General features: G+C 36.3%; 1 protein-coding gene across 2 annotated transcripts in view; it reads left to right on the forward strand.

Moving 5' to 3' along the window:
- Positions 1–3032: 3032 nt before the first annotated feature.
- The window catches only part of LOC127622686 (sucrase-isomaltase, intestinal-like), a 51773-nt gene continuing 35119 nt past the window's right edge, over positions 3033–19686 (forward strand). For both annotated transcript variants that reach the window (XM_052096713.1, XM_052096714.1), the window contains exons 1-16: positions 3033–3106; positions 3881–3980; positions 6482–6579; positions 6753–6873; positions 7659–7768; positions 8454–8605; positions 10458–10629; positions 10777–10876; positions 11140–11252; positions 12999–13124; positions 15048–15179; positions 15330–15446; positions 16780–16893; positions 17325–17409; positions 17587–17704; positions 19079–19250. In XM_052096713.1, coding sequence (XP_051952673.1) covers positions 3881–3980; positions 6482–6579; positions 6753–6873; positions 7659–7768; positions 8454–8605; positions 10458–10629; positions 10777–10876; positions 11140–11252; positions 12999–13124; positions 15048–15179; positions 15330–15446; positions 16780–16893; positions 17325–17409; positions 17587–17704; positions 19079–19250 — 1830 coding nt within the window. In that variant the 5' untranslated portion in view covers positions 3033–3106. The remainder of the gene's footprint in view (positions 3107–3880; positions 3981–6481; positions 6580–6752; positions 6874–7658; positions 7769–8453; positions 8606–10457; positions 10630–10776; positions 10877–11139; positions 11253–12998; positions 13125–15047; positions 15180–15329; positions 15447–16779; positions 16894–17324; positions 17410–17586; positions 17705–19078; positions 19251–19686) is intronic.

The following is a 19686-nucleotide window of genomic DNA, read 5'->3' on the forward strand; positions in this document are numbered from 1 at the left end:
AAGACTCGCAGACTTGCGTGAAATTGAAGATGACATTTATTTGATGACTATACAACAGAAATGTAATGTTTCTCTCTTTGGCGTAGGCCCCGTCTGGCGGTCCGAAGTTGTAGTACTCAGAACCGTCATATCCTGCCGGAGATAGGAGGCAGGGGCGAGGAGCCTACCCCCGTGCAGGACGGGACTCAACTGGTGGTGGTGGGGAGGTGGAGGTTGCCGCATTAGCACACTGAAACAGCAATGTGATAGATAGTGAGCAGACTTATAAAGCAATGGCTTACATGTGATTGGCTGGGAATTACCTCAAAATATACCACAGTCAAATTAACTTTGAACACAATCAAGACTTTATTGCTAATCTAAACATCAAAGTAATCTAGCACATAGAAACGTGAAACAGGTTGGTGAGTAATGTGAACAGTTTGACTGGAAATGATCTATTCAGAGAAAATATATAATATGGAGTCTGTAGACAATGCCTTGAGAACCATTGATACTTAATTCATTCTAATTCGATTTGCAATTGGGTAACTCAAATGATATTAAAAAGACACAGCACTTTCAGCAAAGTCTGGAGATATACATGCGTTTTCTTGCAATGCTTGGTTCTCTGGCTCTTTGTAGAAAGTTATGGTTGTTCCATCAATGTTTTGGACCTCTGTTAAAATTGTGGATGTCTGTTGTCTGTTACATCGATGCATGATGAGGTGGGCTTTGAAGTGAGGCATTCCACATGGAAGACCCGTTACTCCCATCACGTATGTGTGTCGTAGCGTAGAGAAGAGAAGGGCTTCCTCAGAGTTTTACTCCAAGCCTTCCTGGACTTCTACATTGCATGGAACTTGAGGGGTGCTGGGGCAAGGCTGCAAGCCACAAGGGCAAGAGAATGGAGGATTAAGAGCTGAAGAGACAGTGAAGTGCAGAGCAAGAGAAGAACTTGAGGGGGTTGTCCAGGCTGGTCTTTTAACCCATCCGGTTTGTTCACACCCCAAAGAGGCTCTAAGCCATTTAGAGGTGGATTTTCAGAGGGTTCATGGTCGAAGTGTCCTCCCCTCAAGATAATTAATTTGTATCCTTTGTTCTAAGGTTTGTCAGTTTCCCACTCAAAAAGTGAACATTTTAATCATGAATTTCAGAAGTGCAAATAACCTGAAAATACTTCAGACCATCACTCTTGAATTTGAGAGACAATCAATTACATACAAAACTACTTTCTTATTAAATTACAATTATGATTCAGTTATAATGCATGATGAGCTGGTGAGCTGGTGAGCTGGAAACATGCCTCATGATTATTATAATAGTTTTAAATGTGGAGAGTTGGTTATACTGAAGAATACTAGGTTTCCAACAATAGGTTTCTCTGGTGATCATGAAAAGAGAAGTCCCTCAGCAAATGGCCAGTCATGTTATGAGTTAGTTTGGGGGTTTATCTGATTAACAACAAAGACAGATGAGCTTCACTGTGCTTTCACAAGATTCCCCACTGTTTTTACAGCAGTTAAGGTTTGCCAGATGCACGACACCCAGACTTGCTGGTGCCAGTCCGAATCTCTTTATAGCTCAGAAGAAAGTCAGTGTCGATTCTGTATTTATCTATCTATCTGTCTGTCTGTCTGTCTGTCTGTCTGTCATCTGTTTGCCTGCCTGCCATCTGTCTGTCTGTCTGTCTTTCTGTCTGTCTGTGTGTCTCTCTGTCTTGTCAAACTGTAGTCAGTTTTACTCAACTTATTTCAGTTTTCTTATTTCTCTTGAGACATTAACGTTTTATGCCACTCATTCACACATCTCACTTGTCTCAGGTCATAGGTCAATACTCTGATCATAAAACAATCCAACTTAACTCTTTCCCCGCCAAACACAGAATTTTCCGGGTTTTATGAAAAAACGCTTCCCCGCCAAACACGGAATTTTCCGGGTATCCGTGTTTTAGGTGGTATACGGTAAGGAAGACCCGCGCGCATGTTTTGAAAGAGTACGCAACTCTTTGATCAAAGAAACAGACTGCGATCATCTCAAACGTGAAGTGGAACACCATACTAATACTAAAGCACTTGTTTGATAAAAATGCCTTTTTCTCAGCTTTTTGTCCGAAATGTTGTTTTTGACAAAACCTACCTCTGTTCAAGTGGCAATAAAAAAAGAACAAATGAAGATAAAATAAAATCGTTTTTTTTGCCTAAAAGCAGAGGCTCAGATCTTTATTTTGATATATAGCATCTTCATATATTCATGGAAGAAAATATTCTGCGGGCCATTAAATTTTAGCGAAAATTGTCAAAAACCCTGGCGGTGGCTGGCAACTTTTTTTTAAAAACGCTGGCGGGGAAAGAGTTAATAAAGTTTTAAAGAGCCCCTCAAATGACACATGTAATTACTTCATTAAAATTTACTTATTAGCCTGGTGAATCATTGTATATCTCTAAGCTCTTTTCCAACGACACATTTCAAGCTTAAATCTGAACATCTCAAGAATCCAATTGCTTCTTTTGAAGCATTTTGAAAGAGTTCATGCAATATCTTTTAAAAAAGAATAAATGTTTTGCAAAATGGTTTTTATTCAACACAGATGTGGGACCAAAGACATTCTGAAACTGCTCGCAGGCCAGGGGGAGAAATTCATTCTACAGGTAAAAACAGCACAATGATAAATAGATAAAACGTAGTGATAAATAGTGCACTGATATAGTCATGTAGAATTTATGTCTCTATTACAATAATTTTGGTTGGATATGGATAAGATCATGCTTGCAACCTCAACACAGAAGAAATGCTTTGTCATGCCTTACATAAACAAGCAGCACTATATGCACAATAGCATCTGGTTTAATAATTATCTGTGAATGATTCCTGAGTGGGGCACAAAGACATTTGTCTAGAGCAGTGCCCTTCCACAACCCTGACCTTTGGAAGATACACATCTAATAGTACAACAAGTTACAGTTGTAAAACTGTAAAATACACCCATTTAGATTTTTTTTTTAATCCATTCCCTTGCTACATAAAACAGATGGTCCATCTCTTGTTTCCGTAGTGTCCTCTGACTTGCTCTGACTGAAACACACACAAAGACTGAATAAGAAAGAAGGAATAAAGGACAAAAAAGGTAAGACAAATACATCACAATTATAGCTATGTTTTCATTATTGTTGTTGTTGTAGTCATAGTGATATATAAACACACTATTAATATTATTAAGGATTTATTTTAATTGAGAGGTCAAAGCAAGCTGCATACAAGAACATTGAATTGTTCCCAAAAAACAAAGCAAAGAACAATTCTTCAGATATTAGATATCGATAGTACTATGTTGTCTTCAAAAATTGCTTGAAAATGAAATTAATTTAACTTCTCAAGGTTAAAAACATTTATTTGTTTTTTTTTAAAGTGAAAGAAGGACAAATATCTTTTTGTGACGTGAACAATCATTGTTTAAAAACCTCCATAATCCAATGTTTGGTTGAAAGAGACAATGTGTTGAAATAATGCAAGGTAGGGAAGACGATATAAAGTTTAGGTTGTATGCCTTGTATACACTTGGCATACATATAGCTGAAAACTCAAGCAAAACATGCACGTGATATTTCACATAATAGAGAAGTTAAGCAAGATCAAATATGAACAGATGCTGAACAAAGGATGCAATAAAGTTGTCTATGTTCAATCTTCAGTCTTGTCCTGTTTTCAGTAGTCAGCATCGTTATTGGGGATGTTTCATGCCTTTAAACTCGATGGAACATAAGATTATACAGCACAAGTGGAAATCTTTTGAACATTATTTTGGGGATTTTATACACAAAGTCATGCAAGGGCATGCATCATGATATGGAGGAATTCATTAATAATATGATGTTTATGGTTGTCTGTTTGTGTTTATCAGATGGGAAAGCGGCACTTCTCAGGGTTAGAGGTGGCCCTGATGATGATGTTTGCATTGGTTTTTGTCCTTGCCCTTGGAGAGACAGCAGTCATCAAAGAGGGTATGTAAAAAGATGGCAATATTGTACAACAGGGTTCCATTATGGTTTTAGCATGGCTGTGCTTCGACAACTTGTCTGGGTGTCTAGGTCACACATGAACACACACACACACACACACACACACACACACACACACACACACACACACACACACACACACACACATGTTGGTGCAGTTATCCTTATGAGGACTCTCCATAGACATTATGATTTTTATTCTGTACAAACTACAGATTCCATCCCCTAACCCTACCCCTAAATCTAATCCTCACAAAAAACTTTCTGCATTTTTACATTTTCAAAAAAAAAACATTGCTTAGTATGTTTTTAAAGTAATCTGAATTATGGGGATAGGAATATCCCCATAAATATATAAATCCCCATTTATAGCATAATACCCTTGTTATTACCAGTTTGTAACCTTAATATATTTCCTCATAAACCACCCAAATCCACACACACACACACACACACACACACACACACACACACACACACACACACACACACACACACACTACATCTATATAAAACTATAAGGATGAAACCTTACAGAATAGAAATATAGAGCTAAAGTAAACATTTACATTCATTTATTCAGCAGACACATTTATCAAACTTACAAATGTGAAAGATAACAAGTAATTTATCCTACAAATGTCTTTTAACCATCTTTTGACATTTTTATATTATTCTACCTTAATGATTTCTGTAATTGTATTAAAAGAGTATGGAATGATTTAGAGTGGAGTAATCCAACTAAAACCACAAAACATCACATCATTTGTCAAATCCATGAATGAACGCCAATACATGCTGATGTTTCTGCTTTTATTTCCCCACAATTATGTCATATATTTGTTTAGTATTCAAATTAGACAGAGGGAGAAAAAATACTTTTGGAATACATCTTGTATTAAAGATATACACTATATGATTAGGACATAAAAATGTACTGGATAGTAGGAATGACCCATCTAATGTTTAATAAAAATTATTACCTCAAAATAGTGTTCGTTGTAGACTGAGGTTAGAAAAATTATCCTGTGTGACTCCAACTCCCAAAGAGCAGTTTATTATAGACAAAAACACAGTCAAGGACAGTGAAAAATGCGAGTCTCTGATGTTCCACTAAAGCATAAAGAATACGGCCATCCTGATTGTTATCAAGGACACTCAGCAGAAAGAAATCCAAAAGCAGAGTGTAGACAACAGCATCGGTGAATGGCACGCGTGGGGACGAGCAAATCAAGTTCACTCAGACATGCTTGTTATGACAGCTGTCACTCTCAATTTTAATTTTCTGCAAGTGGTTTATATTTAAAAGCAACAAATTGATTCCGGGACAACTGGTCTGGGAGGGGAGAGTCTCTTTTGTTTCAGACGACCTTGTTTTAGAGGAACAGGTCACTGATCAGTGATCAGGTTACAAAACAAACAAGTACAGATTTCGAACACATTGCATGTGGCACGTTACTACGACAATAATAATATAATTTTATGCATAAACTGGCAGTCAGACTGTGTATGAACTAGGGCTTAGCAGCCTCACATCACAATACATATGCTATGATTCGATACATCGCGATGCATCACAATATGCAAATATTTGCAATTGAAGCTGCGGCAAATGCGCAAGGAAGAGTGAAATTGCATGATCAGCTTCAATCTCTCTTACCCAAAATGCTTTGTTTTAATCCAGTACCACACCTTATCTTCTTATTCGGGCAATTCACTTAACAACCTGATAACATTTCTAAAACATTTTGTAATATCGTGAGAAATACAATCGCGATATATATAATTGTATGAGCTCATAATTAATCTGAACTCATTGACGGTTACACACTGATAAATAATCACAGTTATATTTGTGTAATTCTGTAATATGCACATTTGAAGAATTCTAACCTTGTATATTTATCATATATGAAATTAAGTGATAAGCCATGTGAAGCTACACTGTAAAAAATCACATTGTTTGTCATTTCTATGTATTCTTAAAACAAGATTAATGTACTAGAGAAGCAAAATTACATATGACATTTTACCTTGTTTCTAGATATAGCTAACAAAATATGAAATAATTTTTTGCGGTGATTTTACCATGTTGTTAGTGCCCAAAAAAAAGAGAAAATCTAAAGAGTAGCTCATTGGTTTTAAGGAATGACGCCAACAGCAAAATGACAAAGGACACCAAAGTTCCATAAATAATTACATTTAGGAATTATTATAATCAGATAACGACTGTTTACATTTGCCAAACATCTTAATATATTATATTTTAAATGATATAAGAATATAAATGATGTGAGCCACATGTGTATATATTTCAGTTTTACTGCACTGGTTTTGATTGTGGCTTGTCTAATCAGATTTTAAAAATGTTACCGATCCAAGTTAATTCCTATATTCACACTCTATAGTGATGTATTGTAGGGTTGTCTGTAAAGCATATCACAATGCTCATTTGCTATATGTCTGTTTGTCCACAAATTTAGAGTCAGGGACAGATTTAAACAATAAAATCGCCATTGAATGCCCCAACATTCCTCATGCAGAGAGAGTGGACTGTTTTCCGGATGCAGGCGCTTCCCAGGTAAATATAAAATCCAAGTATGATGTTAGCAATGCCCAGGTCATGGGTTTGAATCCATAGGAACACATGCACGAATCTAATGTATCTTTTCAATGCATTCGCTTTGGATAAAAGTGGCTGCCAAATGCATATTTGTAAACCTGATCGCCGGTTTCTTTTTGCGTGTCCTTTAGCAAACATGTTTGGACAGAGGATGCTGTTGGAGTCCCCTGGATGAGGTTAATGTCCCCTGGTGCTTCTTCTCCAAAAACCACGGCTACACTGTGGTCAGCATGAACAAACCTGATAACACACGTAAGTTTGGCCGTGGAGAAACTATCATAAAACATTATGGAGTTTTAAATAACACTTTATATTGCCTCTCTGGATTGAGTTATTTAATGGTTATTTTAATGTTGTGAGTGGTGTGGCTTAGTGGATATCACCTTTATCCCCTTGGGCAAGGTTTCATTATGGGACTTATCCTTGTAATAAGTTCATGGCACTGCTATATGGTGACATTGTGTGAAAATCATGGAAACAAATTGCATTGGCCCTGGTTTTTTGCCAATAAAGATTCAATTCTATTCTATTCAATGAGGCATACAATTCAAGAGTTCATTTTTCAAGGTTTGAAAGGACGTTTTATGTTTACTAAGGCAAGCATCACCATTACTATTGCTCATATGTAGGATATGGGATTTGAACAAACCCCTAAACCTTAGTCAACTTTGGTGTGTAATTCACCCTGCTCCGTTAGTGCTATGGACGTTACATTAACATTGAAGGAGGGACCTGAGCCATATCTAGGAATACCAGAATATCATAGAGACTTGGGGTTGGGCCAGTTTTGAATTGGTTCAGTAAGCAACCACCCAGAACACTCTAGCAATCATACAGTGTTAACCTGGGGACGATTCCTGAACAACCTGTCCTTAAGACTCCAAGTTTTGCAGTGGAAAACACCACTCACATTTTCTTCAGAAAATGGACATACCTGGTTTCCAGTGTAATCTGTAAATTGTGCATTTTACCATGTAGTAAGTAGAACAGACTATTCAAAAATCCTTTTCCTCATGAATATTTTTGTTTTGCTGTAGATATCGAGGCCAAGTTGAAGAGAATGGGCTCTCCATCTCTGTTTGGAGCTGATATTGAAGAGCTGAACTTCCATGCTGACATGCAGACAGAAAACCGCCTTCGATTTAAGGTTTGCGTACACTCGTGCAAACTGACGTAAATAGCCACAACATAATATACATACTCATACTCTGTAAAACTTAAAAATCATATTGTGACTATAAAAATAGTAGATTTTTGTTAGCTTAGAGGCTAGCTATTGTGCAAGTGTACTCCTAAAAGTTAAAAGTTTGTCCATTAAAAAACACTCTAGAATGAGAATATTCCACCCCCTAGTACTAGCTGCCTTGCACTAGCAATATCAACTAGCAAATGTTGGTTCACAAAAAAATAAGGGTAGAATAGAAAAAGTTTGCTAACTGCCTCATATCAGGCGGCACTTCCCATATTTTGGGCATAACAAATGGGGAAATGCTTGAGGGTGACCACCATTCTAAAGTGCTTAAACTGCTCAAGCATCCAGTATTTGTATGCCAACATGTTGGCAACCATACTGTGAAATAAAGTAAAGAGTATTGTCTTTTTTTGGGTCCTTGAATATATAGCCCAATAGGAAATATGTCAACACTGCGACAGAAGCTTGTCAAACCACTTTGTGGGGTCTTTCGTAAGCCTTTTCTACTAAATCTGACCCTTAAAAATTATGATTCATATGAAATTATATTTTTAAACTAAATAATGACAGTTTGATTCAGATGTTAACACATGTATCCACCACATCAATGTAAACAAATAGTTCACGTTTTGTCTGCCAGATCACTGATGCAAACAACGCCAGGTTTGAGGTTCCTCATGAGCATGTGAAACCCCCTTCCAGCCCCCCCACAGGACCACTAAATTATGAATTGGAGCTGCTGAATGAGCCATTTGGACTGAGAGTTTGGAGAACATCTCCAAAAAAAATCCTGTGAGTCCTGTTTCAGGGGAGCCATTCATCTTTTATCTTCCTTTTTACATATTCTTACTTGTTTTGTGCTCAGTGAACCGCTAACATGACTGCAGAGAAACACTTTAGATTTTTCTTTGACCAAAGAGAAGGGAAATCACAAAAACAAAAAGAAAACAAAATATGACAGAAATTAGAAGCACAACTATAACGAGGGTATCCAGAGAGGTCTGAAAGAAGCCAGCAGTAATGAAATTGACCTTTTTGCAAAAGAGACGCTCTCCCTCTCTTTGTTTTATGCTGTTGCTATTTTCGTGACAATTAAGCACATTTCAAATGTATTACATTAATGGGGACAAAAAAACTGATTTATTATTTATATGATTATTTATGCATTATTGTAGTATTTGTTGCAATGCCCTAAACAAATACTAGATTATAGCTATAATAATGTAATTAGAATAACCATTGAAAAAAATTACAATTGCTAAATAACCCTAAATGGAAAATAAAATATCATGAAAATAATGGCACGATTAATATTAGTATATTATATTAATACATTAATATACTGTATACATAGACAGACAGACAGACAGACAGACAGACAGACAGATAGACAGATAGATAGATAGATAGATAGATAGATAGATAGATAGATAGATAGATAGATAGAAGTAAAAGTACTAACATAAATAATTACTAGAGTAAGAGTAAGAAAGTATCCAATTAAAAGAGTTATTCAAGTAGTGAGTAACTCGTTACTTTCACAAATTACATAATGTACGTTAACTCGCAACATTCCATTACATAATACACATTGAACATTTAATACAGAATTATTATTATTATTATTATTATTATTATTAATGGAAATTATGTCATCAATCACCATCATTTTGTTCCAAACCTGTACGAGTTTCTTTCTTCCATGCAACACAATAAGTAGATATTAAACAGAATGTTAGCCTTCATCACCATTTACTTTCAGTGAATGTGTTTTTTTTTTCTCCATAATTTGAAAGTGAATGGTGCCTGACATTTTGTCAAACATCTCTTGTGTTCCACAGAATACAGAAGGTCACATGGGTTTGGAAAACATAAGAGTTGGGAAATGATGACAGAATATTAAATTATGGCTGAACTATAATTTTAAAAGATAGTTAACCTCAAACAAACAAAATGTACTCACCCTCATCCATCCCAGATATGTATAACTTTCTGTCTTCTGCAGAACACAAAGTAATATTTTTAGAAGAATATTTCAGCTCTGTAGTTCAGTACAATGCAACTGAACGGGTGCCAAAATGTTGATGCTCCAAAAAGCACATAAAATCAGCATAAAAATAATCCATCAGACTCCATTGGTTAAAACATAATCTTCAGAAGTGATATGATAGATGTGGGGGAGAAACAAATCAATATGTGTAATTATTTGCTAGCAGGGGGCGATATGTAGAAAAGAATGCAAATCACCAAAAACACAAGAAGAAGAATGTGAAAATGATATGTTTCTCATCCACACCTACCATTTCACTTCTAAAGATATTAATTTAACCACTACAGTCTTATGGATTACTTAAATGTGGCCTTTTGTGATTTTGTTGAGCTTTAAAATGTTGGCACCCATTCACTAGCATTGTACTGACCTACAGAGCTGAAATATTCTTCAAAAAAATCTTCATTTGTTTTCAGCAAATAAAAGAAAGTCACACACATCTAGGATGGCATGGGAGACCCCATATTTACAGATTCACCCTAAAAATGAAATTCACCAATAATTTTTGAAACCTGTTCATCTGTATAACATATCTTCCTCTCTCTCTCTCTCGCTCTCTCTCTCTCTCTCTCTCTCTCTCTCTCTCTCTGTCAGGTTTGACACAACCATGGGCCCACTGGTTTTTGCTGATCAATTTCTCCAGCTCTCTGCTAAACTTCCCTCTCACAACATTTATGGACTTGGAGAGCACATTCATCAAAACTTCCGCCACGACACCAACTGGAAAACCTGGCCGATCTTTTCAAGAGATGCTTTTCCCAATGGCGTGAGTCACAAATCGACACGTATATTAAACATTTGTTCTGTATGTCTTATTTTATGGTAGCTTGCCCAAACCTCCTCATAAACTGATTGAAATTTCCCACTGCAAAAACATAACTGCCTAAACACCTCTTCTTGTCACTTACCCCAGGGCACACACAACCTGTACGGCCACTATCCCTACTTCACATGTCTGGAAGATGAGAGTGGCAAATCCTTTGGCGTTTTCCTCATGAACAGCAATGCTATGGGTAAAGAAACACACCAGGCACTCTTCAAAAGCTTTGCTTTGTGATTGTGATGGCATTTTTGCACATCGTTGAACATAAACATGTGCTTTGCCGTGGGTTAAAGCCATAATTTTTAATATGATTTGTGATGTCTGCGCACAGCCTGTACAGTGTGTTTCAATGTGTTTCTGAGTGTTTTCATGTAGAGTGACTGCTTTTGTTAAAGGTTTGACAATTATAACAATTTAAGTTGTTTATGTCTGTCTGTTCACTTCTGCATGCAGAGGTAACAATACAGCCTGCTCCGGCTGTAACCTATCGAACCATCGGAGGAGTTTTGGACTTTTACATCCTGATTGGAGACACACCAGAGGCAGTTGTGAACGAGTTCACGCAGGTGAGCGTTTAGATAAAAATAGAAATGTCAGAGACACTTGTCAGCCGGATTATAAACGTAATGAAAATGCTTTTTTAATGTCGTAGACATGGCCTTGACATGTTGTGGTATATTGAACAGTGCCGCATGTATGTTGGCGACAAATGTTTGAATCCAGATCAGGTCATTTCTCGACCCCACATCCCTTTTCACCCTCTAAAGGCATGCATAAATAATAAATAAATGAATGGTAAACATAAAAAATAAAGTATTTTCCATTGCACATTATTTAAGAGTAAGGAGTTATTTAGAGGATGATTAAATAATAGCTGATTTTAAATTAATAACATTTTTATTTTTATATTTTTTTGCATTTGTTGGTTTTCTTGGCCTATAACTAAACTGTGTAATTGTCAGTTGCAACCGATTTCCTACATGGCTGTTCTACTTTTATATCTCTTATATCTCTCTGCGGTCTCTTTTTTTTTCACAGTATATCTTATTTAAAGTTTATTAAAGTTTAAATAAATTAAACTTTTTTCTATCTCATTAGAATCTCTTTTTCTTGTTTAAGTGATATTAATTTAAGAAATCTGGAAAAACTAAATTCGATGTATAGTCTTTGACAAGTCTTCATACCATGCACAATTTTTCTTTGTTTAAAGGATACCTTTTTACTGGAAAACAAGACAAAAACAGTAATCCACACTAAAAAAAATTAAAAAATAAAACATTATTAACATTAAAAATGCATAAGGTATCATGAAATAAATATGAATGAGTTTGTGTTAGTTTGTAATGCATTAAATAATATGCACATTTGGGGCCTGGTTAGCTCAGCAAGTAAAGACGTTGACTAACACTCCTGGAGTCGCAAGTTTGAATCCAGGGCATGCTGAGTGACTCCAGCCAGGTCCCCTAAGTAACCAGATTGGCCCGGTTGCTAGGGAGGGTAGAGTCACATGGGGTAACCTCCTCGTGGTCACTATAATGTGTGGCTCTCACTCTCGGTGGGGCACATTTTGTGTGGATGTCGCGGAGAATAGCGTGAAGCCTCCAAACACGTCTCCACGGTAACGCGCTCAACAAGCCACGTGATAAGATGCACGGATTGACGTGTCAGACACAGAGGCAACTGAGATTCGTCCACCGCCAACCGGATTGAGGCGAGTCACTTCGCCACCACAAGGACTTAGAGCGCTTTGGGAATTGGCCATTCCAAATTGGGGAGAAAAATGGGAGAAAAAAATAAATAAACAATATGAATATATAAAACTTTCAATATAAAAAAAAATGGTAGCACTTTATTTTACAGCACTGTTCTACATTTGCTTACTATATAATTACAACAACTACTACGTACTAACCCAAATTATACCAACCCTAACCTCAAGCCATGTTAGGTACATGTAGTTACTTAATATTACTCAGTACTTTCTTGGGTAAGTGAAGTGCAACTAAAAACATATTGGTATATGTTGAAATGAACATAAACCATGATTTAAAAGTAATGAAAAAATATTGTTCATTGTTAGTTCATGTTAAGTATTGTAGTTACCTGTATGTAAACAAATACAAGATACAAACATTGATCCACATTTAAAAAAATTAAAATTAAATAAAATATGAATCCAAAACTGCATCAACGCTAATTAACGTTAGCTCGTGCCAATGAATGAAGTATATTCATCTAGATGAAGCCTCCACGTTAGCCTCAGGGACTCCTGTGATGTTCACTGTGTCCAACATTTCTATGTGTTTTTCCAGCTGATTGGCAGGCCTTTTATCCCTCCATACTGGTCCCTGGGCTTCCAGATCTCTCGCTGGGACTATGGCAGCCTGGAGGAAGTGAAGAGAACTGTAGAGAGGAACCGACAGGTCGGCCTTCCATATGTAAGTTCCAGGAACAGAAGGAGGGCCCTCGCTTTGGTCTACAAACCTTGGTTTCACCAAACACTTGAAAAGCCCCATTCAAAAGCATGCAACAAAGCCTGTTACTTACGAATTCATGAAATGTGATTCTAAATATGTCACTTTCACCTATACATGTAGTTAAGAGCGTTTAGCACCTTATGGTGGGGATCTAATTGCTGAAAGATGTATTGAAGTGCTGTGTTTTATGTAATTCAAACAAAGAGGGCATTAGCATGTCAGGATATTGCATCTCCATCTGATTAGCATTAGCAAATTACTGGCAGGAGAATCTCACCATCTGCTGATGGTTGATGGAAGTCAAGCCTTCCAGAATAATCAAAACAGACAACAGCACTTCTACAATGTTTGCCTCCATTTTTTAAGACATTGGGGAAAATAATCTCTTATTCCATAAAATGAAATGTAATTTATTAAACATAATGCAACAATTGAAAAATAATTTTCTATTGGTGGCATTTCAAACATGAATAATATAATCTAATGTTTATGGAAATTTATCAAGATTGTATGATAACATTTTTATGGGTAAATAATACTGAAAAAAATAATTAAATATTTCAGTAGTTATATGAATCACTTCATATGTCTTAACACTCACAATTCTGCATCCATGTGTGCTACCTTAAAGGTGCAGTATGTAACAATTTTCATATAATTCATGCCTTTTTTTTGCCAATGTGTGAACGGCTTGTAACGCAACTTAAAATATGAGCACTTCCCGGACTTCCTAGGTTGCCTATTAAAGCCTGTTGACTGATTTTCATGCGAAGGGAGCGGGTCGGTTTTGCACAATCCAAAGGATGTGACGTTTATGTGCGCTCCCAAGATCCTTGCCTCAGTTATAGCTTCTCTTCTGCTATTCAACAGCGTCAACAGACAGTCTGTAACACTAGATAATGTTATCTTAGAGATGGAATCAAGCAAAAGTCCTGCTTCCAGTACAACACCGACTCCTACACAAACTCAAGAGTAAGAAAAAAAAAAAAATTTATCTACTATATCCCGTCTGGCTAAGCGGGAACGTAATCTTGGTCAAGCGAAAACTAGAGTGACCATCGGCAGGGCGTTTTATTCCAGGAGGGACCATCGTTCGGTTTGGGGATCAAAACAGACCCTGAATTGACGTTCTTCTTATTAGACAGGTAAGCTTACATAACTGCAAAGTATGTGAAATAATGTACCCAGGGCTGGACTGGTAATCTGGCATACCGGGCATATTTTCCCGGTGGGCCGATGCACTTTGGGGCCGATCAGGGGCTTACTGGCCATCGGGAGAACTGAAATGGATAGAATGGGCCGCGATAAGCTAAAATGAGCCACCGCTTTATGTAGAACGGACCACAAAACGTTGCCGTGATATGCAGAGAAGGACAGTGAACCTTGGGGTTTAGTGTCTTGCCCAAGGATACTTCGGCATGTGGAGTTGTGTGGGCCGGGAATCGAACCGGTATGCTATGTTAGCTGAAGTACTTTTCGTTTAGTCTCAAAGTCTGTTGTAAAACAATCATAACTGTGTCATTTTAATTATGCTGTCTCATCTGTTAGCATAATGCCGGTGAATCATATTCAGTCTCTTGTACGTTACGTCATTGTTTTGGCCGATGTTCGCTCGCATCCCTATGGAGTGTGTGTGCACGAGCACGAGCAACATGTAGCTGGCTGCAGTTCACTTAACGGCCACAGGTGTCATTAATAACAAGGGTTTCTGAATCTTACATAATGCACCTTTAAAATTGTATTGATCTGGAATTTAATAGGAATCAACAATTAAATGCTAAGTATAGCACACAACCCTGTCCCATACTTGGAGTCGAACTAAGGCCACCTGTGTTAAAACCTATGGGAGATCTTACATTTATATTCATCTATTTTGTGTTTCAGGATGTCCAGTACACTGATATTGATTATATGGAGGACAAAAAGATCTTCACCTATGATATGAAAAATTTCACGGAGCTACCTCAGTTTGCAGACTACATGCATGAGAGGGGACAGAAATATATCATCATACTGGTAAGTCTTTGCGATTGTAATGTTCTTCATGCTGGGCTGAAATACTTGATAGTTTAGCAAGTTAGTTAACTAAACATTTGATCCCAAGCTGACCCTATGTGTTTGCTTATTTGAGAAAGTGAGCACCTTTAAACATATTCTTCATCGTAGGACCCCGCAGTGTCCACAAGTCCAAGAGTGAATGGAAACTACGAGACATTTCTAAGGGGTAATGAAGCTAAAGTTTGGATCACTGAAGCAGATGGGGAAACACCCTTACTGGGAGAGGTACGTTTTTACGTAGATACTCTCGGGTTTCGAAGCATCCTTATTTTATTTTATTTTATTTTGAAATATACTGTACAGATTTAACATAATTATATTTTATAATTATCATTGTATTTAATATATTACATTATTTATTTATTTTTAATTTAATTTAAATTTATTTATTTACCACTTCAAGCACTGTTCCAGATCAAGGTATTATTTTGGCTATTAATCATGTAGTATTTCCACTTTATTGGGCAATTATATTTCATTTAGATTGGTTTTATGCAGATTGGTCTTATGAAGTAATCGATTTTAGTCTTATGACGTATACAATTTTATTAAGTTATTGAAAGCCAAATCACGAGTCTGTCACATGCTTTCTAAAAACATGTGATCCATCCATGTGATTGTTATTACCATCTGAAACCTTGAGTTAGATTTGATATCACCCTTTGGGCCAATAAGACACATATCACATGGGAATAAAATCAGTAGTGATTATTGAGCTGATCAGGCACAGGCAGATGCTAATTGTTTTTTTTTTTTTATGGTTTTATTTCAGGTCAATGTTTGCATTGATTTTGCATTAGAGTTTAATATAACGCTCTCAGCTCAGCTGCAGCTCAGAGCCACACTAGAAGGGGGGAAAAAAAGCAGAGAACACAAGAGAGTTCATTGAAAATGCCATAAGATAAATAAAAGAAAACATATAGACAGGCTTGTTTTCTGCAGGGCAAGTGTCCACTGTGACCAGTTGTGATGTTTGTGAGGGAATCTTACAAAAACATGTCCAGGTGGTATTTCAACCTAAAATAAAATAAAATCAATATTTTTTTCTTATAGAAAATGTACCTTATTGTAGGAGCATTTAGATTTTTGCATTGCTACATCATTTTAATGATAATTACATGTATTATACAAATTACTGTATTATTACCATAATGTGTCAGACTGTTTTGTCTTTTTGTTTTTTTATTAACTAATTAATTTCCATTCATCTCAAAGATGATACTCATTATATTCCATTTACTGGAATACTCTTTAATTTCCTAATTAAAATTTGCATTAATACAATTTAACAAGTAATACATTATTTATAGATACTTTACATTTTAAACTCTAATTTTACAATAAAAAATAAATAAATATATATATATATATAGAGAGAGAGAGAGAGAGAGAGAGAGAGAGAGAGAGAGAGAATAAAAGATAGAGATACAAGGAAAGAAAGATATTTACAGGAGCAGTCTAATGAGTGGTGTGTACTAGTTTAAAGTATCCATGACCACAGAATCGACAAAACAACAAAATTTCTGCTATGAATGACATGTCTGCTCTCCTCTCACAGGTTTGGCCAGGGGAAACCGTGTTTCCTGACTTCACTAACCAGGCCTGCATTGATTGGTGGGTTGATGAAATTGTGCGGTTCCACAAAGAAGTCAAGCATGATGCTCTGTGGATTGTAAGTAAACTGTAGACATCATTACCCGTGACCAAATATTGAATGTGATCCTTTGAATGACATGAAAGAAAGGTCACAAAAGGCTGTGAAATATGTTCAGCTTTTCAGTTCCCTTATCCTACAGTTCCCCAAATGAATACTTTATGTCACTGTATTAATACGTATAAATCATGATACTCCAACACAGAGAAACTCTGTAAACAGTACTTGTGTAAGATTTTATATATAAACTGAAAGCAATAGCCTTAAAGTCAACATCAAATAAAATTTGACAACATTTATTTTCTCAATACATTTTCCTGGTCTTATTGCGCACGATTCAGTAATGCACATTATTCCAAGAAACAACTTTCAATTCTCCATTAAAGATGTTGTTTTACTCTAGACCCACAATTAGGGAGAGGTGAACTAATTGCTTTATTATTTCCAAGGACATGAATGAGGTCTCCAGTTTTGTGCAGGGATCCATCAAAGGTTGTGCCGATAATAAACTAAATAATCCTCCATACACCCCGAGTGAGTCTTCAGAACTACATCTTTAACCAGATTGACTTATGCCAGATATATTTTATAAACTCATATTTGCTCATCAACTCATCATTTGCACACACATTTTTTTCTCTCTCTCTCTCTCTCTCTCTCTCTCTCTCTCTCTCTCTCTCTCTCTCTCTCTCTCTTTCTCTCTCTCTAAAGGTATCCTTGATGAGCTCATGTACAGTAAAACCTTGTGTATGGATGCTAAGCAGAAATGGGGGAACCACTATGATGTTCACAGTCTTTATGGATACTCCATGGTCCTGGCCACAGAGAAGTACGGGTTACTGTACCCTTAAGACTTATATGTAAAAGTCATCTGTAATGATTGGCTAACCTCTGTGTACCAGCTTAGTTAATACTGTCATTCATCAATAGACATTGAGCTCATTTAAATGCACACCAATATGCTGAAAACTTCCAAAATGTTCAGCTTAACCAGCTAGCCTTCCTTGGTCAACCAACTTTATTAGAAAGACTGACTGACCAGCATTTTTTATATTAATTAGATTCAAAGTGTCTTGATTAAAAATTGTAATCGATTGACAGCCCTTATATATATATATAAGGGCTGTTATATATATATATAATATTTATATATATATATATTACAAACCGTTATAACAATACATAGTAAAAAAAAACTATATTTACCTTACAGTATATTACTAAAACATTTATTTATTGGAGTGAGAGAACATGGTGTGCAAAACTAGTGGTAATGTTAATTTCAGGTATCTGTCATGTGATTGTAACTACGTAGTAAGAGAGCCTTTTTAGATATCTTTAATTACTTTCCAATTTATTGATCTGAAATGACATATCTAACATTTGACCAAACATGTGATTAAGTGTCGAAATGACTTGCAATAGTATTACAGTCCATTGTAAAATGCGACTAGCAAAAATTCAGTTAAAAAAATCAAGAATTACATTTTTACAAGTAGGAATTACATTATTGAGTGATGACGTCATTTTTTTTACTAGTGCAACTGTATTTACTGATATCAAGAATTTGATAAAATCACATTTAACGTGATTAAATGCTGAATCTACTTGCGATAGGGTTGTGCAATTAGTGTAATGACATTTTTAACTAAATTTAATGCCCAAATAAAATGCACTTGTATATCATTGAAATATTCATGGTATTGCTTAATTTTATATGGGCAACAAAATCATTGCGATTAAAGCCTTTGTAGATATTTAATATATTACCCAGCCCTAACACTAACCAGCATAAACCAACCTTCCATACTAGTCTCAGCTGGTATTTTTAGCAGGGTAGAAAGTTTTGAAATGATGCACTAAATCACACGCCAGCGCTGAATCAAAGTCACAGCAGACGCATGACTCAATGATCTAGTAGTATACGGCCAGTATTGTCATATGGCTTGATGTCTTCCTCAGAGTCAAGAGGGTTGAGTTACTTATTTTTTTGTTTTTATTTTCAGCAGGAAGTCTTTTTTACTCGTCTTGTAATTTCTACCTCATTGATTTGTTCCTTTCTCTTTATTTCCATATCTATGGATCCCTGGGCACACTTTCTCACTGTTGGCACTGTTTTTCCAATTTCCCTGTTGATGTTGCATCCCTTCAGTTGAGTTGCCAATGCTTCATTTACTGTACCTCTCAATCCTTCTTCTTCCAGGGCATCGAGACAAGTGTTTGGGAACAACCGTTCCATGGTCTTTACCCGTTCCTCTTTCCCTGGGGTAGGCAAATACTCTGGACACTGGCTGGGTGACAATGGCGCCAATTGGAACGATATTAAGTGGGCCATTCCTGGCATGCTTGAGTTTAACCTCTTCGGAATCCCTTATGTAAGTGGTTTGCCTTGGTTTAGGACATCAAAAGAAGACACAAGTCTTTCTTTATAAAGCAACAGCCCCACTGAGAGACAAAAGACAAGTTTTGGAGACAACAAATTGGGCTAACTTTGGATATGATTGAGTTTCCATGACATGCACGGAGAAATTGAATTGGCATTTTGGACTCAGTGCTACAGTTTGAATTGAATTAACATTGACTGACCAACTCAACTGTCAGATCCAATGAGTTTATAATGGCACGGTCAATGCAAAAATCTCTTTTTATTGTTGTATCCAAAGTCACGTAGGTGTTGCACAATACTCAATCCAATCCCCAAACTTTTGTAATTTATATTTGTAGCAAATCATTTTAAGTGTCTATCCTAAAGAATTTGAGGGTAGTTATAATAGAAAATGACAGTCATATTCCAAAGGGAAACATATTGCT

This window comes from Xyrauchen texanus, chromosome 29 (genome assembly GCF_025860055.1).
Source record: "Xyrauchen texanus isolate HMW12.3.18 chromosome 29, RBS_HiC_50CHRs, whole genome shotgun sequence".
Classification (NCBI taxonomy): Eukaryota; Metazoa; Chordata; class Actinopteri; order Cypriniformes; family Catostomidae; genus Xyrauchen; species Xyrauchen texanus.